The 22,120-nt window shown below is 49.4% G+C and overlaps 1 protein-coding gene across 1 annotated transcript in view; it reads left to right on the top strand.

The window, feature by feature from the left end:
- The window catches only part of CCNJL (cyclin J like), a 52,836-nt gene extending 31,331 nt beyond the window's left edge, over nucleotides 1-21,505 (top strand). Inside the window, 3 exon segments of the mRNA XM_079917738.1 lie at nucleotides 13,760-14,062; nucleotides 15,871-16,030; nucleotides 17,539-21,505. Of these exon segments, the coding sequence (XP_079773864.1) occupies nucleotides 13,760-14,062; nucleotides 15,871-16,030; nucleotides 17,539-17,962 (887 nt within the window). The 3' untranslated portion in view covers nucleotides 17,963-21,505.
- Nucleotides 21,506-22,120: the final 615 nt, after the last annotated feature.

Genomic DNA, 22,120 nt, shown 5'->3' with positions numbered 1-22,120 from the left:
CACCCTTTGCCTTTCTAGGACCAAGTTAACTGCATTTCCTACCTTGACACAGGAGAGAATTCTAGTATAAATATAATCTAGATATAAATATACCATAAATAGAGAAGAGCCACTCTCTTCTTTAGTCTTTCATCTCACACAGCACCCCTCCCCAACTGTCTTTTGCTTGTTGGTGTTTAACTAAAAGGACAATTTGACAACACAGAAACCCCACCACTTGCAGGTGAGTTGGCTTTCACAGTGCCACGTAATAATCGTCGTCCCGGCGGGGGCAGCTTCATTGCTCACTGGTCCCCTTCTACGCGCCCAGCACCGTGCCAAGCACTTTACACACACATCACTTGGAAGCCTCACAACCAGCCTGTGTGATTGTGCTGTCATCTGACCATTCTGTAGGCTCAGAGAGGCCCAAGGTCACACAGTTTGGAACTTTGCTTTATTTTTTTTTAATTGAGGTAGAAGTCATATCACAACATAGACTCTAGCATTTTAACCACTGTCAAGTATATAGTTCCGTGACAGTACATTAACGCTGTTGTGCAGACATCACCTCTCTCTAGATCCAGAACATGTTCATCACCCCAAAAGGAGCCCATGTATCCATTAGGCAGTAACTCCCCATTCCTTCCCACCCCTGGCCCCTGGCAACCACCAGTCTGTTCTGTGTCTGTATAGAGTTGACTATTATGGGTATTTCATATGAAAAGGCGTCATACAACATGTGACCTTTTATGTCTGGTTTCTTTCACTTTCTGTTTTTAGGGTTCATCCGTGTTGTAGCATGTATCAGTATTTCATTCCTTGTTATGGCTAGATAATCTCTGTTGTATGGATAGACCACATTTGTTTTTATCCATTCATCTGTGGATGGACATTTGGGTGGTTTTCACGTTTTGGCTGTTAGCATTAGTGCTGCTGTGAATACTCGGGCACCAGTTTGTTTGAACATCTATTTTCAATTCTTTTGCGTAGCAACCCAGGAGTGGAATTGCTGGTCACATATGGTCATTCTATGTTGAACTTTTTAAGAAAACTTGGAGTTTTACTTTTGCCTGGTTGTCACTGCTCAGAGATGACTGGGTGCTGAGTTCTTAGCTTCAGGGCATGGACCAGCCTGAGGAAGGAGAGAGGGAGGGAAAGAAAACCAGAAAGACAAGAGGCATGCTTGGTGGTATTGCTACGGTAGCACGGCCTTAAATGTGATGATACAAAAAGTATGAGATACATTTTTATTGTTAGAAACATAGAAAAGATACAGAAGGACTTAGTGTAAAAAAATTGTTTCCCCCCAAATCCATAGTCCCATTCCCAAAATTTGGGGTGTATCCTTCCAGTTCTAGATGTACTTATGTATTTTCAGAATTGGGAAAACAAACCTATTTTCATTTCCGGGGGTGAGAGGAGGGAATGAATCATAGATTAACAGCCGTATAAACCGCCCGTAAAGGGACTAACCTGGTGGTCTGGTGGTTAAGACTCCTCGCTTCCATTGCAGGGGGCACGGGTTCGATCCCTGGTCGGGGAACTAAGATCCCACATGCCACGTGGTGTGGCCAAAAAAACCCCCCAAAACTGCCCTTAAACAAAATTGCCAGATTCCCTACCTTCCTCCTTTTTCTATTCTTTTTTTTTCCTTTCTAATCCCAGTTCCGTCATACTTTCTCTTTATAGACTTCTGTTTTCTTTCATTGTGACTTCCAGACCCCCACCCCACTCCCTGGGAAAACAAGGTTTCTTTTTCTTTCCTTTTTTTCCCCCGGTACACAGGCCTCTCACTGTTGTGGCCTCTCCTGTTGCGGAGCACAGGCTCCGTATGCGCAGGCTCAGCGGCATGGCTCACGGCCCCAGCCGCTCTGCGGCATGTGGGATGTGGGATCTTCCTGGACCGGGGCACGAACCTGTGTCCCCTGCATTGGCAGGCGGACTCTCAACCACTGCGCCACCAGGGAAGCCCCTAAACAAGGTTTCTTAGTGCTGAGTTGTTGGTGAGCCCTGTCCTGCTCCTGGCTTCTGGCTTGTGAAAAGCTGTGAAAGCTCATGGGGGACAAGTCCATCTGTTTCTTGGGATAAAGTTCTGACTTCCATATTTTTGTAGGTGAGCCTGAGTCCAATGCTGGCCTTCATCTCAGCCCTCATCCTCCTCCCCAGGAGTGGGAAACATCAAGCAGGAGGGTGGTCCCAAGGCCTCTGCAAGGGAAGGACCCCTCTCTACACATAGGTCCTCCTGCAGGGCAGGGTCCCGTAGCCTGACGTGAGTCTGTCATGCTCTGCTGTGCTTACCTGCAGAAAGGCCCATCTCCCTCCTGTAGAGTTTTAAAATTAGAAATGGTGTGCTCACTTGTAAATGAGATTCAAAGAATAAAATAAAAAATCTGTTACCCATCTCATTCTCCAGAGATAACTTCTGGCAACAGTTCCTTACATCTTTTTCCAAAATGGATCGAGTGTATTTTCTAGAAATGTTCTGTGCATGTACAAACATACAGTTAGCCCTCATGAGTCCAAGATTCCATACTTGTGAATGTGCCTACTCACTAAAATTTATTTGTAACCCCAAAATCAATACTCCCGGAACTTTTCGGGTCATTCGTGGACACGTGCTGAGCAGCAGAAGATGTGAATCGCCTGGCGTGCGTGTTCCCAGCTGAGGTTGAACAAGGCAGCGCTGTGCCTTCTCAGCTCTCATACTAATAACAGGTGTCCTTTTTTGGCTGTTTAGTGCCATGTTTTCTCATTTTTCTGCTTGTTGGTGTTTTTGCTGTGTAACACGGGCCCTAACCATCGTGCTGAATTGCGGTGTCGTGTTCCTACATTTGGGAAGGCTGTGGTGTGTGTACCTTAGGAGAAAATGTGTGTGTTAGGTAAGCTTTGCTCAGGTATAAGGTGTAAGTGCTGTTGGCTGTGAGTTCAGTGATCATGAGTCAACAGTACAGTAAACAGAAATACACAAAAAAGGTTATGTGTTGATCGGGTGTGATCAGAGGCTCAAAGGAACCTAACCCTGTATCTTCCTCTAGGAGTGTGGTTCTGTATTCACCAGATCAGTGTGCACAGTGAATAATCAGAATCCATTACATTTGCACAAGTGGATTAATACCAAAGGTGTTTTCTTCATGGTACCTTAGGGAACATCTTTCCCGTCTGTATGGATTTACCTTACTCTTTTTACTGACTGCAGAGTTCTCCATATTATAAACACTGACATTTATAGAATGATTCCCTGTCGATGGATATTTGCATTGCCATCTTTTTCTTTCTTTTTTTTTTTTTTTACCGCTTTAAACAATATGACAACAGCTGTCCTTTCCTCTGCATCTTTGCACACTGAGGTATGTCTGTGGGATTGCTTTGGTCAGAGGTGTGTGCATTTAAGGTTTTGGTGGGTAGCACTGAATTGCCTTGCAGAGGTTTTGACCAACAGCTGAGCAGATCCCTTTTTTCTTAAATTGAACTTAATGTGTGGGAGCCTTTGGAAGCACGTGCTTCTCCACGAGAGCAACACACCATCAGAAGAGGAGCGTTGTCTCTCCCTCATCCTGGCCCCTCATCCACTTTGAGCTTCTGTCTGTGCTCCCAGCAGAGAGTACATTTGCATCCTGCCTTTCTGCCTTGTCCTGTCCAGGGTGTCCAGGTGAGAAATGAGTTCCCAGACCAACTGCTTTTAAGGCTTCTTAAGCCAGAAATCAGTAGCCTCATTTCTTAGGGCAGGTACCAAAAAAGGCACTGCCTCTGGGTCTCGGGAGATTCTAGGAGAGGCCTGTCTTTCTCCTAGGAAAGTGCCTCACTCCCCCTCTCTCATCCCTGCATCCCTCCCCTCCGCTCCCCTCCCCTCCCCCTGCTTTGATGACTGAGAAGCAGCTTCTTTGACAGCAAAGTGGGGGGAAGCAGTCCTAATCCCTCCTGGATTTCCCTTCTGGACAAGGATGAAGGAAGGCACCCCAGCTCCCCCCAAAGCTAGGAATGCTTGGGACCCCTCTGGGGCACTAATTGTAGGCAGCAGATGCAAAGGGAGCAATTTTTCCAGGTGGCCTTGTTCAGGGGTGTACTTCAGACAGAGCCTAAGATTTATTTATAGGATTAAACCCAAATCTGTGAGGAAATGTGGCAGCTCCCGTGCAGAAAATAATTTAACACTCCCTGCCTCTCATGCAAGAGTGGCCAGCACTCAGTTTCCTCCCTGCCATGGTTTCACATTTCAGAAACCAGGATAGGTCTTACCTTTGATGTGTGCGCTTCATATGACCATAGTTTATTATTTCCTCCAAAAAGCTGCTGCAACATCAGTGGTACATCTTCTAATCGGTGACATTTTGGCAGTGGCCACACAGCATGGGCGGACTGAAAACAGTGGTCTGTCACGTGAGGGCCACGCTGAGCAGATCCGGGCGCGGGGCTCCAGTGTAACGGCAGTGAGCGAGGACACGGTGATTTTCCATTTCCTGTTCCCATCTCTGCAGACTGGCAGGCTTAGAACTATTTGGGGGGAGGGATTTTGTGTGACGTGCCGGTTGGATAGCTGGCTGGGCTGGAAATTCAGAAATCACACCATTTGCCTTAGCAATTCTAGTGCCCAGACCTGTTTGGCCAAGGCCTGGGGTTTTTTGAGAGGAGGGGGAATCTTGAGCTGCATGGGTTCATTAATCATGCAGTGTTCAGGAGCCCTTGACCCCTGCATGGGTAAACCAGTCAAAAAACATTTATTCCACCTCTGCGATATGGCAGACTCTGTGTTCAGCCCCGGGGAGATGGGGGTAAACAGTAGGGGTGCCTACAGGCCCTTTCGTTGACGATGGTTCATTCCACACACATGTACTTACTATGCGCTGAGCCTGGGAGACTGTAATGTACAAAGTAGATCAAGTCCCCGTCCTAAAGAAGCAGACTTCAAGCCAAGCATGACCAGCAGGTCTCTGGGCACCTGCCTGGAACAAGCCAGTTGCCCTTTTGAGAAAATCCAAGTGTCCTTACTGTTAGGAGAACAGCCCGGCTCACACAAAGACCCGGACATTGACGTTGGGCAGCCTGTCCACTCCTCACGCTGTCTGCAGTTTGGCTGCTGGGAGCTAGGCATTCATCTTTATTTTCTTTTTATTTGCAGTAGCCTTGAACCCTCTCTGTAGTGAATACTTGTGTCTTGTAGTACCTTCTCCGCTCTTATGGCTAGAATTGCATTATACGCATTCTCCTGCTGGTGCTGAAGTCTGAGAGGGCAGAGCTCAGAGTCCTTCATTAGGCATCCGTTCCCCACACCCAGAGACTGTCTTCCAGATTAGAGCCCCTCCTTGCCTTGCCTAGGAGACTCGGGCTCCACATGGTGGGTGTTCACTCCCCTGGTCACAGCACCCTGCCCTCCACGGGACACCCACCGCCTGGTCAGCATTGGTCTCGATCGTACCAGCAAGGCACCTTTCAGTTGGTTTTAAAACCCCTTCCAAATAGATGACTAATAAGAACCTGCTGTAGAGCACAGGGAACTCCACTCAATACTCTGTAATGGCCTATATAGGAAAAGAATCTTAAAAAAAAAGAAGAGTGGATATGTGTATATGTATAACTGATTCACTTTGCTGTACACCTGAAACTAATACAACATTGTAAATCAACTATATGGTGGTGCAGTGGTTAAGAGTCTGCCTGCTAATGTAGGGGACACGGGTTCGAGCCCTGGTCTGGGAAGACCCCCACATGCCGTGGAGCAACTAAGCCCATGAGCCACAACTACTGAGCCTGCGCTCTAGAGCCCGCGAGCCACAACTACTGAAGCCCGCGCGCCTAGAGCCCATGCTCCGCAACAAGAGAAGCCACCGCAATGAGAAGCCTGTGCACCGCAACGAGTAGCCCCCGCTTGCCGCAGCTAGAGAAAACCTGTGTGCAGCAACGGAGACCCAACACAGCCAAAAATAAATAAGTAAAATAAATAAATAAAATAAATTTATTTTTTAAAAATTAAAATAAAGATCACTGTCCTCTAAACAAAAACAAAAGCCCCTTCCAGGCCCAAAGGAAATATGCCAGCCTGTCCCCTCTCTGGGTGGTGAGATGAGATTATTTTCATGTTAGGAGTGGATTTTCAATTGGTCTTCAAGGAGCATGCCTTGCCTTTCCCTGTGTCCTAGTCCTGGACTAGGGCAGATCCACATTCAGGAACCTTCTCTGGCAGTTACTTTGCCGGTTCTGGCTTCTAGGGGCCCGTCTTCTGAGAAGTTGAAACTGCTTTTCCTCAGCAGGAGAGTGGTGTTTGTTCCTTGTAGAAGATTAGAAAATAGAAAAAAATATAAAGAATAAAATAAAAAACTACTTGCAAACTCACTGCATTTTTTTCTATAATCAGAATTTGCGGGTGGAGGGCAGATCCTGGCCTCAGTGATCATGGAACGGTTAATATTTATTGTTTCTATGCCAGGCAGTGTTTTGAATTCTTCGTGTGGGTTTGCTCATTTAATCCTCAGAACAATCCTGTGAAGTAGGCACTGTTATTTTCCTCAGTTGACAGAGGATGCAACTGAGGCCCAGTAGTCGGGTAACTTTCACATGAGCACACAGCTAGGATGGGGACCCAGGTGGCCATCACCGCCCCCCAACCCTGCCTCCCGAGTCCTTGCTCTCAGCTGCTACACAACAGCAGCATTTGTCCCACAGCAGATCACTTTCTTTTGTTTATTTATTTATTTTTATAAATTTATTTAATTTTGGCTGCACTGGGTCTTCGTTGCTGTGCGCGGGCTTTTCTCTAGTTGCAGTGAGCGGGTGCTACTCTTTGTTGCAGTGCGCGGGCTTCTCATTGCGGTGGCTTCTCTTGTTATGGAGCACGGGCTCCAGCTGTAAATAAAGCTGGCCGGTTCTGCCCCACCTAATGGCCACTGCTCTCCCCTTCCATGAAGGAAGGATCTGAAGAAGGAAGAATTAGTATCAGAAAGGTCTCCACTCAGCCTGGCCCAGCCTGGGGACTAAAGGGCCCAGTGCTTTCTTTCCCAAGTACTGGTGAAAAGCCCTTTCCACCAGGGCTTTCTCTTTCCTCTTGGGTCCTCAGCTCCTCTACCGCCCATCTCTTTTCTACAGTCAGCTCAGAAGATGTCAGGTCCACCTGGAGGGCCAGGCAGCCACTGGGGTGGCTCTTTACCCTCTGACCTGCCTCCCTCCCTTCCCTTTATCATCAGCAGCATACAGAGTAGGGCAGGGAGTTGCAGGAAGGGGGAGGGTAGCCATGGGGTCTCAATTCCTCATCAAATTTTGTTTCTCTTTCTCAGATGAAGGGCGGGGGGAGGGCTTCAAATAGGAGAGAGGGCTTTCTTCAGAAAGAGCAGCTTTGACTCTTTTTAAAGGCATTGTACTTCTTTAGCAAAGAAGAATAGTTTTAATAGCTATTGCATTAAAACCTGGTTCTCTTTAGCCGGGGAACTTTGGCCTCATGTCTGAGCCTAGGTTTACCTCCTGAATGGGCAGCAGGTAATCCTGAATGAGTCTATAAATGGGCATCTTGCCAGGCATGAAGGACTGTTGGGGGGATTAACTGGGACCTGTCTAGAGAGTGGGCAGTGCTGGGCCTGGGCTTGAGAAACGGGCAACACTGGCTTTTTGTAGACTCCCATTCTGTGCTGTTTTTGTTTTTATTTAAGAATTTTTCTAAAGTCAGTGTAAATGTGGATGAGTGTTAGAGTTGCATAACGCATTCATGGGGCTTCACTGTAACATTTTCTCTTTTTTTGGTATTTAAAAATTTTTCCAAAATAAAGAGTTTGGTTTTTGTTTTGTTTTTTAAGCAATTAAAAATACTGCTTCTCCTGACACTACTTCAGAAAAATCAGGAGTCTGTTTGGTCTGTTTTAAGGCTTGATTGTCAGGACAGTAGGTAGAAGAAGAAAGAGCCAGTCTTTAGTCAATTCATAGAGACAGAAAGTAGAAAGGTGGTTATCGGGTTGGTGGAGGGAAACAGGGAGTTGTTTAATGGGTATAGAGTTTCAGTTTTGCAAGATGAAAAGAGTTCTGGAGATGGGTTACACAGCAGTGTGAAGGTACTTGATGCTACTGAACAGTACAGTTAAAAACGGTTAAAATGGTACATTTTCTGTTATGTGCCTTTTACTATAATTTCTTTAAATGCCATTTAAAAAAAGAGAGAGAAAAAAAAAAGCCAGTGTGTGAGTGTCACTCCTGAGGCTTGCTGGCTTACAGTGTCCGGCCACTGTGGCCTAGTCTGTGGTTAAGAGTTTAGGTCACTTGGTGGCCTCACGGTCATCAGTCCACTAACTAACTCTGTGACCTGCCAAGTGTGGCTCAGGCTGTCTTTGCACCAGCCCCTGGGAGTGTGGGAGCAATCCGTCAGCTGGTGTGCAGGGCATCCTCAGAGGTGTTGTTTGTATGTTTCACCACTGCCACCAACACTAGGGGCTCATGTGCGTGTGGCTGGCCTCCCAGATTCAGGGTGAGTGCTCTGACAGGCTTAGGATTTTTTTTCTTAACCTTAGTATGTTGACAGTGCTCCCACTGTTCAAATTTGGGACAGTGTGAATATCCAAAAAGAAAAATGTAGATGAAATGGTAGAATTGTTAAAAATTCTTTTTTTCAACCCCAATGTAATAATTTATTCAGGAAAGGCTCCTCCATGGATGCGAAACCATTGAGTTAAAAGCTGTTGGGAAACAGGATATTCACTTATTCTTGAAGTGTCACCTCACAGATGACTTATTAATTTCACAGGAGAATGGTACCTTTAAAATGGAGAGATCTGATGTCAGCACCTTAACCAAGCGATCAAATGTAGCATCGCTGTTGCTGGGACAAACTGATGTTGTATAATTCCTGATGTGATCTGTTAAGAGGGACAAAACGTCACCTCTGTAGTTTTCTTGCTCAAACCGTTTGATCATGAGGAAACAATCAGGGAATCCAGAATATGGGACATTGTACAACTGGCCTGGATTCATCCAAAGAGTCCATGTCATGAAAAACAAACAAAGAATGGGACCAACGGGATGTAACAGACACCATGTGTAGCCTTTTGGATCTGGATCAAAAAAACAAAGGTTATAAAGGCATTTTTGGGACCCTTGGGGAAAGTCAAATATGGATTGAATGTTAGAAAATGTTAACTACATTAATGCAGATGTTCTTGCAATTGCTAGTAACATTATGATTAGGTAGGAAAATGACCTCAGGGATGGATGCTGAAATATCCAGGGGTGGCATGTCATGCCTGCAACTTAATTAAAAAATGGTCCAGTAAAACCGATATTTATATACCACACACACACACACACACACACACACACACACACACACACGGCAATTGTGTGGCTCCGTGTCAGCTGTTGGTGAATCTGGGGAAGGGTCATCGGGGTTCATTGTTCAGTTCTTTCTTCTTTCCTGTGGATTTGAAACTTTTCCAAATAAAAAGTACATCAAACAAGTTGAAGACAGTCTGTGGCTCTTGTCTGACTTGCAAAGACTCGGACTAATGTACCCCACCCCTCCTGGGGGACCTGCCTAAAGACTCCCAGGCATCTGCTGTCTGTGCCATTTGTCAATAGGGAGCAAGCAGCTGAGTGGCGGTGCTCGGTGGTGGCGGGCTGGGGACAAAGGGCTGCCCGGCTCACGGTCATGGGAGGAGGGGAGGAAACGTCTGCCGGGCACGTGCAACACCAGGAAACTCATAAAATCTTTGCTGGCTGTGAAATGTGTTGTTCGCTAAGAGCAGGGGCTGTAAGGTCACTCCTAGGTGTGGAGCTGAGTGCTTGCGTGAGCTTTTTCTCTGAGCCTCTGGGGCTCCGAACAGAACCTACCTGGGAGGATCTGTTGTGTGTCCAGCACAAAGCCTGGTGCCCAGCCCCAGCATGGGAGCTCTGTCCATTTCTGTGTGCTGGGTACTTCTTACAGCACTTTGCATCCTGCATAGGTATGCTTTCTCTGTTGGGGCGGATTCCTAGAGAAGAAATGAACAGCCTGTGGAGTTTAGTGCTTTTAGGTCCAGGGTCAACTTGTCGAGGATTCAGACCCAGCTCCGCCCTGCTCTGCAGTGCGGTGGGTCGCCATGTAGCCTCCCTAGTGTGGGGAGCAGAGAGAGCACATGAATCAGATTCCTCAGTAATCCACGGCCCCTTCCATTTGAGGGTGATCCCTTTTGGGCCTGGTGGCTGCGGAAAAGGCAGAACTCTGAAAGGTTTGAAAAGCACTGAGGGCAGGGAGAAATTAATCTGATTGAGCACATCTGCCATCGGAATAGATTGCTGGCTGCCGGCAAGACCGTGGAAGGGTCTTGGTGCCACCGCTGGCACGATGCAATAGAGATGCTGCATTTGCTCGCTTGGTTAAGGTGCTGACACCAGATCTCTCCATTTTAAAGGTACCAGATGCAAAGGTTTCTGCCAGAGCGGTGACCTTCACCGTGCCACCCTCTGCTCTGGGAAGAAAAGAGCTCTAGCTATCGAGTGCCTGCGAACAGCCTTGGCTCAGGTCAGCCCAAGGTTCAGGGAAACCTTGACAATTTTGCAAGAAAAATATTATTTTCTTTCTCTTTAATTTGCATAAAGAATAAGTGAATTGTTGGAGAAAAAAATAGCAGATACAGATAATCAGAGAGCATCGGAGAACAATTCAAACGGCCTACAATTCAGCTATCCAGAGAGAACCATTCATTCTCTCAACAAATAGGCATTGGGCATCTACTGTGTGCCGGGGACTGTGCTGGCACCTCGGGGCACACCTTCGAATACGTGGGACATGGTTCCTATCCTTCTGGGGCTCACGCTTGTTAATGACCTATTAATGGTCAGGTGCTGGCCACTGTTACTACTATTTGAGATGAAACAATCCGAGTGTGAGAAGTGCGTTGATGACACCGGGCGGCCTCTGAACTGAGCTCTGGAGGACACATGATAAGGGGGTGAGGGGATGAGCATGCCCGCTGGAGGAGGGGCCAGATTCCAAGTGTGGCTGGATCCAGTGCTTGGGGAGGGCGAGGGGCCCTGAGGCTGTGGAAGGCAGCAAGGCCTGGTCAGCAGGGTCCCCCCTACCCAGGATTTCAGCGTTCAAGAGCCTCTTCCCCTTGGGCAAGGGGCAGCACTGTCCTCACCTTTTCCTGCCTGAGTTGCCCTGGTACAAGGCAAGGGAATAAGGTGTGTGCTCCGCCGGCGGGGCCGTGGATGGAGCTCTGGAAGATGAGTCTGGGTTGCTTTGCTGTAAGCCGCTTCGGGACCGGTCAGCATCGTCTCTGCTCCTCCGTGGCAAGCACTAGAGCTTCACGTCACCATCTCTGCCCACCCAGTGGGCTGTTGCCTGGCTCCCTGAGAAGAAGGATGCAGGCTTCCCAGAGTCAGTGTTTCATTTCTCAGTGACGTCTTTTGAGGCCTTCGTGAGGAATGTGTTGTATCTGCTGTAGGGCCGCCTGCCTGAAGTGGTTACTTCCTTATCTCTCAGCGAGCCTGAGCGTCTGCTGAGAACTGGGTCAGGGGGCGCTGGCAGTTGAGCACAGGTGTGTGGATGATTTGTTGGCTGTTCCCTTCATCGGCACAGATGTGTGCTCGGAGCGTAACTTGGTCGCCCACTGCCTCTTCCGACACCTGCTCCCGCAGCTGTTCTGCAGCCAGTGAGGTTAGGCTTGGAGGCCAAGGTGACCAGACCGAGGCCACCACCATCCAATGTGGGCATCGGGCAGCACGTGGGGACCATGGTCAGGGAAGGTTTCCAGGGGGCAGTGGCTTTGAGGTGCAGGACGGGGTGAGCTTGGCGGAGTGAAGAGGGGATGGGGAAGGGTGCTCTGCGCAGAGGGGCTGTGCGGACAAAGGCTCGTAGGCAAGGAGGGCGCGGTGCCTGCAGAGAACTTCCGTGGCCGAGGCTACAGCCAGGTGTGCGTGGTTCCCCCGAGTGAGGGTGTGGTGGCTGCACGCCCCCTGCCTGCAGAGCCCTCCACAGCAGAGGCTGCCACTAGGGCCTTCCACAACTGCTGACTGCCAGGGGGACGTTGCTGTGGAAGTCCTCGGTTCCTTGACCCTTGAGTGGGATAACCCCAGGCTTGTGTTTTATTTCTGTTTGTTTGTATCTAGCGTCACGCGGATTTATTTCCTGCAGATTATTTCCAGGACCTTCCAGTATGAGGTCATTGTTCCTTCAGTACTTCCCGAGCTGTGTGACATGTCTGTCTGCGGGGTTTCGCATCTTTTTGCCACTGTGCATTGATATGAATGTATTCCAGTTGTCTGTTCCTGCAAAGCAAGTCACCCCAAAACTAAGTGATTTAAAACAACAACGATGTGGGTCGCTTGGTGGTTCCTGTGCTGGTATTACTTGGACTCCTTCATACAGTTGCTGGAGGATCCGCTGGCCTGGAAGGTCCAGGGTGGCCTCATTCACATGTGTGAGAGTCGGTGCTGGCTGGGCTGTTGCCTGGGCATCTTGGTTCTCCTCCTTGTGGCCTCTTCACCTCCAACAGGCTAGACTTGATTCCTTGCACAGAGGTCTGGGAATGGCACTCCAGGCGGGGCAAAGGCAGAAGATGCAAGACCTCTTAAAGCCTCGCTTTGGAAGTTACATGACGCCACTTTTTTTGTTTTCCAGTTTTATTGAGATACAGTTGGCAGACTGCATTAGTTTAAGGTGTACAGTGGTTTGATATATGCATATATTGTGAAATGATCACCACCGTAAGTTAACATCCATAATCTCACATAGTTAGACTTTTTTTTCTTGCAATGAGAACTTTTCAGATCTACTCTTTTAGGAACTTTCAAATATGCACTACGGTTAAGTGTAGTCAGTATGCCCGACGTTGCATCCCCAGGACTAATTTGTAACTGGACATTTGTCCTTTCTGACTATCTTCACATCCCCCATCCCCTCTGGCAGCCACCAGTCTGCTCTCTGTATCTGAGTTTGTTTTCTTAAGATTCCACATGTAAGAGATACCATAACAGTATTTGTCTTTCTCTGACTCTCTCATTATTCACTTAACATAATGCCCTCAAGGTCCATCCATGTTGTCCCAAATGGCAGGATTTCCTTCTTTTTATGGCTGAATAATATCCCATTGTATATAAATACCATATTTTCTTTATCCATTCATCTGAAAGGGGACACTTAGGTTGTCTTGGCTGTTGTGAATAATGCTGCAGTGAGCATAGGGGTGCAGAAACCTCTTCAAGATCAAGTGCCCTTTTGGCTTTTGTCCCTTTCCTGTCTTTTCCTACTTACAGATCTTTCCTAGGCTCACATCCCAAGCAAACTGTGTCTGGGGGAATCCAAACTAAAGAACCCATTGACAGAGTTTAAACTCAGTATTGAAGATACTGGGGAGCCACTGAAGGGCTTTTCCACGTCTGGAGGGACAGGACCAGATTTGCAAGGTCACCGTGACAATGGCCCCCTGACCAGTCCTGAGGCTGAATTAGTGAGGACCAGATGGGAGGGCCACCTTACTCCCCAGGCCCTTGCTGCTGTTGCTAACTGCTGTCGATCACCTTCTGGGATCCTCATTGCTGGTCTGAACATTTGGTGTGAGGTTTCCCATTGAATCTGACAAAATCTTTAGGATGTATAAGTTCCATTTTACATGTGAGAGAACTGAGGCACAGAGAGGGTGAGACACCTTTCCATGACCACACAGCACAGCTGGAAGTGATGGCCTGGGGATTCGAGCCCAGGTGTGACAGATCTGGAATGTGTGCCTTTGGGCTTGCTCTTCTCCCTGCCAGCACCGTCCAGGTACTTTAAGGTGGGCTTTTACAGCAAGTGTTGTAAAAGTCCCAGTAACCTCTGCTTCTCCCTCAGGTAAGTTCGAGGATAGGGAAGACCACGTCCCCAAGCTGGAACAGATAAACAGCACGAGGATCCTGAGCAGCCAGAACTTCTCCCTTACCAAGAAGGAGCTGTTGAGCACAGAGCTGCTGCTGCTGGAGGCCTTCGGCTGGAACCTCTGCCTGCCCACGCCCGCCCACTTCCTCGACTACTACCTCCTGGCCTCCGTCAGCCAGAAGGACCACCACTGCCACAGCTGGCCCACCACCTGCCCCCGCAAGACCAAAGAGTGCCTCAAGGAGTACGCCCACTACTTCCTAGAGGTCACCCTGCAAGGTGGGGCTGATGTCAGGGCCTGTCCGCCCTTCCCCCCCACACACATGGGGGCCGGGGTCAGGGGCCCTGAGAGACCTGCCCCAGGGAGTCCTTGCTGAAGGGGGACCATCCACCCAAATCACCAGATCACTCCACTTGGCAGGGATCAGCAGGGAAGGAGCGACGATTCAACCATGTGTTAGCAGTAACGTGTAAAAGAGAAGTAGCAGCTTGTATGCAGGCAGCTGGTAGCCTATTTACTGATCACCTGGTAGTTTTTGTTTTGTTTTTTTTTTAGCGGTATGCGGGCCTCTCACTGTTGTGGCCTCTCCCGTTGCGGAGCACAGGCTCCGGACGCGCAGGCTCAGCGACCATGGCTCACAGGCCCAGTCGCTCCGCGGCATGTGGGATCTTCCCGGACCGGGGCACGAACCCGTGTCCCCTGCATTGGCAGGCGGACTCTCAACCACTGCGCCACCAGGGAAGCCCTGGTAGTTTTTTATACACTAATCTGGAACACAATGCAAATCCACAAGTAGGTCACTCTGGAAGAGCTATCATTATACAGGTAGGGTGGGAGAGAGGATTATGTTTACATCTGCTTTAGCAATAAACTTTTGCCCTGTTTGGGGACTTTTATTTGAAGTATCTAAAGATCTAGGTATTAAGTACAACACTAGGTCAGAAATACTGTTGATACAACCACCTGATAACCCACTGCAAACCAAATATCAATAATATCAGTAACAACATCAACAATTGTGATATCAAGCATTAAATGAGCACTTACTATGTACCAGGCACCTTATTTTAGTTCTCTGCATGCATTGTCTCATTTGAACCTCACAACGACTTCACATGAAAATCATTTGTGCTATTCTCATTTTACGAATCAGTTTCCTTAGTTGTTACTCAAGACGTGAAGTAACTTACCCAAGGCCGTTGCTGGAATTTGAACCTGGGGAGTCTGACTCTGTGTCTGTAACCATACCACCCTGCCTAATTCATACTTTAACAGGCAAATGTTGAAATCATTGAAAGTCATAAACAGTTTAAGACAGCATAATAATGCGCTGATAACTGACTGTTCTTCATGAGAATTGTGGGAATTTCAATGGTTTGCCTTTGCACATAAGTAGTCCCAGCTTTGCCATGTTGCCAGATATCAAAGTAGGACATTAAGATTTCTCAGATCATTTTCCAGTGTGTACATGTACCAAAACATCACGCTGTACACTGTAAATATGTACAGGTTTTATTTGTCAATTATACATCAGTAAAGCTGGGGTGGTGGGGGGGAGGATTCCCCAGTAAACATAAGTCAAGTTCCAATTTTAGTTAAGAATATCAAACACTTACAGGCATTCATTCATTCTTTAGTTCTTTCAACAGATTGTTAGTGAGTGCCTACTGAGGGCCAGGCTTTGTTACTAAGTAGCCTTCAGTCATAACCTCAAAAAGAAGCCTTTGAAACAGTGTGTCGGTCACCCCTAACAGCCAAAGGAAGGAACAGGTGTTTGGCAGTTCTGCTTGTAGCCCATCAGCAAGCCCACTGCAGCCCCTAGAAGCCAGGGATGGTATTTTGAAAACTGCTGCTCTAGGCTGACATAAGAAATCCCAGACCGAGAGAGCCAAGGTGTTTTAAGATTCAAGAATGGAAATTCATGCTGTTTTAATTTTTCATTGTGTGTGTGTTTGTGTGTGTGTGTGTGTGTTTGCGGGAGCAGTGAACAACCTTGGACCTAATCATTTGTCTGCCAGGGAGCACAAGGCAGGACTCCAGGACCAGGCTTTCTGATGCTGACTCTTTCTATGTGATTCTCTTTCAGATCATATTTTCTACAAATTCCAGCCTTCTGTGGTGGCCGCAGCCTGCGTCGGGGCCTCTAGGATTTGCCTTCAGCTCTCTCCCTACTGGACCAGAGACCTGCAGAGGATCTCAAACTACTCCCTGGAACATCTCAGCACATGCATCGAAATCCTGCTGGTGTAAGTTCCCCTCCTGATCCTTTGTGTTTCGGAAATACCGAAGTTCCAGTTGCTCATAAGACCCACTTCAGGCAATTTCCTGGAGGCTTATGGTGGGCTGATTGCTCACGGAAAGTGGGCCGTGGTGACTCGTGAAAGAATTGGGATTCGGGGAGTTGGTCCTTCCTATTTTGAGTAGCTTTGGGTTGCAATTTGTAGGTCAAGAGTGCAGCAGCAGAAGGGCTCTGTGCACATCTTTCTGAGTGTCTTGGGCTCTTTGACCCAGTGTATCAGTCTTCTGGGTGATTATATTGAGACACTCTCATCATGAGCTGCTTTTCTCAGACATGGCCACAAAGCTGACTCTTAGCCAGCTAAGCCCAGAGTGGCTTCACGTAAGAGGCCACAGCCTCCTTGCAAGGGTCCTTGGGGATCTTGGGGAGGAAGTGTTCAGTGTTTCAGAGAGGATGCTTAAAGGCATCATAGACAGAACACCCTGAAACTGATATCGGAAGCAAAAGAGCTCAGTAGGGAGGAGGCAGGAGGGGAGAGAGGACAGAAAGCCCTCGCCTGGCTGCACCTGGTCTCTCTTCCACCCAACGGCTGGTGGCATCTCCTGGATGCTGGCCCTGCTGACCACGGGGCCAGCCCCTGAAGAGCCACCTCTCAGCCTCCTGGTGCAACTGCCTTTGTCCCATTCCTCTGGAATCAGTCCTGCTCCCTAGCCCTTATTTTAGAGTCTTTGCCTTCTAGAGGGTGCCCAAAGCTGGAGAACACGGTCTAGCCTGAGTGAGGATGGGTGCCCCTGGATACTGAGCCACCAGCCCTGCCTCTTCCCCGAGGCTGTCCCTCTGGGGTAGCCCCCTGCTCAGACCTGGTGCAGCTTCCACTTGTTCCTTTCTTACCGAAGCCTCGAATTGATTTGTTTTCCCAAAAAGATTTACTACGGGAAGCTTTTTTTTTTTTTTTTTTTGAGATGGCAAAAGACCTGTTCCATCCCCCTTTTCAGATGGAGACACTTAGGTCCCTGGGGGCAACCTGCTTGAAATCTGCTAGCTTAGCCGGGGATGGAGCTGGCTGGAAGTGCCTTGAAGGTGGAGGTTGTGCTCACCTAAGCACCGGGAGCTCTGCCCTCTCAGGGCAGGCGCTGTGCCCAGTGTGGGGATGCAGCGATGAGCAAAAGCAGGTGGGTCGAAGCTCGAACTCTGCACGAGGGACCAGGTAGTGACCGGAAGTTATCATCTGCGGTGTTGACCGCCAAGGTGGGGCAGTGCAGAGGGGCTGCAGGGACAGCTAGGCTAGTCTTGAGGGGTCAGAAGAGGGTTTTTGTAGGAAGCAGATCCAAGCTGAGATCTGAGGCCTGAGTTTAGTCAGAGAACAGCTGAGGCGGTGCTTCAGGCAGTGAGCCCAGGCTGGGAGAGGCCCAGCAGTCACAGCACATGGGTCTCCTGGCATCCCCCTCAGCAAGGCAGGTGTCTGGTGCTGGAGCCTCTGACCTCCCAAGTCTCACCCAAGTCCTTTCCTTTCAGAGCTTATGACAACATCCTCAAGGATGCCGTCGCGGTCAAGAGCCAGGCCCTGGCGATGGTGCCCGGCACACCCCCAGCTCCCACCCAGGTGCTGTTCCAGCCACCCGCCTACCCCGGCCTCGGCCAGCCGACAGCGATGGCCCTGGCCCAGTTCCAGACCCCTGTGCAGGACCTGTGCGTGGCCTATCGGGACTCGCTGCAGGCCCACCACTCGGGGACCCTGCTCTCAGGGGGCAGCGGCTCATCCCTCCATGCCCTGTACCCCACCCTCCAGCCCCTGGACGTGTGTCCCGTGCCGCTGCCCACGTCCCTCAGCATGCACATGGCTATTGCAGCTGAGCCCAGACACTGCCTCGCCGCCACCTACGGGAGCAGCTACTTCAGCGGGAGCCACGCGTTCCCTGCGGGCTGTTTCGACAGATAGGGCACCTTTAGCCACGCAGGGAGGCCTTGGAGATCTGGGCAGAGGAAGAGGATGCTGACGAAGGGAGCTCAGCCCAGTGAGGCGCCTGGGAGGCTGTCCCCGCAGAGCCTCAGGACCCTTGAACGGAGAGGGTGCATGCTCTTTTTAAATAAAACTGACCTGGGGCAAAACAGGCAGTGACATACCTCACCCAAGAGCATTGCTCTGGAAAACATCTTCCACGTGTGGCTGGGATGCAAGGGGATGGCTCGGTGGCCAGCCCCTGGAGAGGGGCCCAGCGGGTCGAGAAAGACCTGGGAAGAGGCCAGGAGACTGGGGACTGGATGCAGACCAGCAGTTCATGAGCACGTCCAGGTTTTAGCATCAAAGACTCCTTTATTCTTTGCCGATGGCAGCTACACCACTGAAAAGGGGGCAGCCTGATGTGTCTCCAGACCCCCGGTAGATGCTATCTGGGGTGCTTTTCTTTCCCTGGCTCCATCCACAGGGGCCTGTGTGTGTGTTCGTGCCCGAGCGTCTGTCTGCCTTCCGAGGCACAGTGGGCAGCTGTCTTGTTGCTTTGTTATGGAACCTAAAACCCTCTTCAGCCTTTTAGATATTTCACATGCTGCTGCTTCCCGAAGTGACCTAGCTTTCTGTTCAGTAAGATGTCTTGTTTACATGCTGTATCAGGGATTTTGTGATACTTGAAAAGTCCTTAGGAGAAAGATGATGGTGATTGCCGCACTGCCTGTCCCACGCAAGGGCTGTAGGTTTTTAACCCGGCTTGGGGCAGCCCTGTGGTTAACCACAGAGCGCCCTTTGCAAAAGCATATAGTTGGGGAGAACCACTTTCCAGGCTCTCGGTTCTGGAAGATTCCACGTCTTGGATGCTCTGTTCACCTGTAGAACTTCGATAACCACCCAGAGGAGGAAGCTTGTTGAAAAGTAGACAAAGATTTAAACCCAGCAATACTCACGTCCTTCCACCGCATGCGTCTCCTGCTTGAGGCTAAACCCAGCCTCAGCCTCAAGTTTGGCTCAGAGCAGAGGCTCATAATGTGGGATTGTATGCCTGATGCCAACTGGCTTTGGGGATTTGGGGGTGTGCAGGATCTGTTACACGACTGACAGCCAGTGACAGGATGGATCAGAAGCCAGTATTTGGGTCTCTGCAGTGAGAGGGCTCTCAGGAAGACTCTTGGAAGCATGTGCAATATGTTTTTATTCTGACTCACGGCTTGTGCTCAGCGTGTTTTATTTTTTGGTTGGTTTAGGGTCAGAGGTCCCATTATTCACCCCCTAGGACTGGGAGGTGCAGAGAACCACGAAGGCGGTTTTTGGTTGGTTTTTTTTTTTTTTTTTTTTAAGAAGAACCCATCTTAGTTTTCTTGACTTGGTTGCCAGTCCAGGAGACTGGCAGGGGGGCTGCCAGGAGTCGGATCTGAAGGCGGTTTTCAGAGCAGATGGGAGCCTCAGCGTGGAAGCTGAGTAAAGAAGAGCCTGGACGTGGGCGGTGCGGGGCCGCTTTGTCACACTAGCATAGGAAAGTGCACATTCATTTGTTGTTTTCTCTTTTTCTTTTGCCAACCTCCTTCTATTTATGTGCAACTGGTTTGGATTCCAAGTTATTGTGTTTGTCTTTTCTGGGGCTGGGCGCTTGGGAGGGTCCGTCCATCCGTGTCGTCGTCACCCCCCCAGTAGAACCTCACAGCCAGCCCAGCCCCTAAAAAAAGTGGTCCCGCAATAAACACATCACCTGCTCGTGGCCTCTCTGGGTTCTCTTCCTGGCCTTCTCTCAGCCAGCCCTCCCTCCCTCTCCCACGTCAGCCTCCGGGGATGGGCACCCACACTGGTGCCAAGAGGTTGTGGGCTTGGGTGACAGCAAGACGGGCTCCTGCCCTCGGAGCTGGAGCTGGGCCTCCCTGGGACACAGGCTGGGCAGTGGGAGTGGGTGAGGCTTGACATCTCAGCTCTGAATCGGGTGGGGTTCTCCAGAAAAACAGAACCCATTGTGGAGGTAGTGAGAGTGATTCAGTTTAAGGAAATCGGCTAAACATCACAAATGCCTGGATTAAGGTCAGGGTTAAGGTTCCACGTCCTCATACCCTCTGGGTTCAAAGTCCATCTCTCCAAAGCCATCTATTCTGTCATCTGAATGCTCCCCTCTCTCAATCCCTTATATCAGTGATTCTCAGCGGGGCTCATTTGTGCCCTCCAGGGGACTTTTGGCAATGTCTGGACATATTTTTGGTCGTCGCAGTTGGGAGAGGGACATGGTTGGCATTCAGTGGGCAGAAGCCAGGGATGCTGCCCAACATCCTACAACGCACAGGACAGCCCCCACACTAAAGAATGGACTGGCCCCAGATGACCGCCGTGCCATGGTTGAAAAACCTCAGCCCACAAGGTCACCTTCCAAAGAGGTCTCTGTCATCCCCCAGGTCCCTTTCCTTACCCCTTTGTTTTCATCATAGCTGTTAAATCATCTGGAACGATCTTGTTAGTTTGTTTACTGGGTTTGATGGCTGTGCCCTAAACCACCTGCAGCCAACAGAATATATAGATACCTGGTGCTCGTGACACTAATCACCCAGCTGACGTTTATTAAGCGTTTGCTGTTTATAAAGCACTCTGCTAAGGAATTCGCTCATACTATTTACTATAATCATCCTAGTAACCCTACAAGGCAGCTGTACCTTACAGAGCAGAAAACAGGGCCACAGAGAAGTTCTTTGCCTAAAAGTGTGGTGAAGGAAGGAGGCACAATTCAAACCCAGGCAGCCTGGAGCTGCCCCGCCGCCCTGAGATGCCTCAGTCGAGTTTTGAATAAGTGCAAGGCTCCAGCTGGCTGTCCTGCTCGCCTGGTGAAGAAGACACGACAGAATAATGGATATGGGTTCGCAAAAGAGTGGCCAGGCATGCGTGCTGCTGACTGACGGGGTCAAGGGGATTCTCAGAGTGTGCTCAGCAGCAAACGTACAGAAACATAGCTTTTGCACAGTTGCCACAGGCTAACGTGATTTACGGCTGCATCTGCCTGCCCCCAACAGGCTCTGATGTGGGAGGGGTTCCCCCAGCCCCATCTGTGAAGGTGAAGATCTGGGACCAGGCTTGGGACTTCCCCAGAGCATCCCCTGGGAGGGACCCCACCTCTGGGCTGCCTCTGGTAATCCCTGGCACCAAGTTCCTGGGAAAGAATCTTACCAATCTCATTAACCTCATTCTCTGTTCCTCAGGGAAGCCATTTGGGACGAATTTCAGCAGAAAGGCCATAGCGTTTGGCAGGCGTCTCAAATCCAAAGGCCCACCAGGACCAGGCAGGTAACATAGTGAGTGAATCCGCTGGATGACTGAGACAGCGCGAGGTGATGGGGACTGATGAAGCCAGTGTGTCCCCTGTAGGGGGTGTGGCTTCTGTTCAGCTCTGGCTAATTACAACCTTTCAGGGATATAAGCCTTATGTTGCCACAACTTCAGATTTTCAGAGAAACTGGATATCTGCACTTGCTAGGAAATCTAATCTTTCGTGATTAAAAATTTTTTTTTTAAATTGCAACGCAATAGAAGACCAATAAAACACACTGCAGGTTAAGGTGGTTCTTAGGCTGGAAGCTTGCAGCTTCTAGTGTACGGACAAGAACGTTAGCCCGAGAGGTGGAAGGTGCGGGTCTGTCTGCTCTTAGCTAGATGACCTTGAGGAAAGCTGCTTCTCCACTCTGAACTCGTCTTCTCATTTGTAAGGTGAGAAAGCTGTCAGCCTGGGCTGCACTTCAGGTTTATGATAAGAAGACATGGAATATGTGGCATCATTATTCAGCAGTGAGTTCTGTGACAAATATTGTAGATGAGTGGGCCTCTCCCTTTTGAGGAGGGGCCCAGATGAGCCCCAGAGCTTCACCGCGCCCCGTCCCAGCTCTAGCTTTAAAGGAGGAAGAACTCAAGTGGTCAGCCATCTGCTGGCCCAGCTCGGACAATTGTTTCAGGCCCTGCCCTTACCAGAGCCACAGCAGGCAGTATATACTGGAGTCAGGCCTTCTGCTACTCCCTAGCTGTGTGGACGAGGGCCAGTCAGTCCCCTGTTCTAGATCTCAGTTTTTTCATCTGCAAAATGGGAGGGTTGGGACTGGAATGGTCTCCAAGGTCACACCTGGCTGGGGAGCACTTCAGAACAGTGAC

Source organism: Stenella coeruleoalba (assembly GCF_951394435.1).
Source record: "Stenella coeruleoalba genome assembly, chromosome: 3".
Lineage (NCBI taxonomy): Eukaryota > Metazoa > Chordata > Mammalia > Artiodactyla > Delphinidae > Stenella > Stenella coeruleoalba.
Note: the sequence above shows the minus strand (reverse complement) of the source record. Positions and strands in the feature narration are given on the sequence as shown.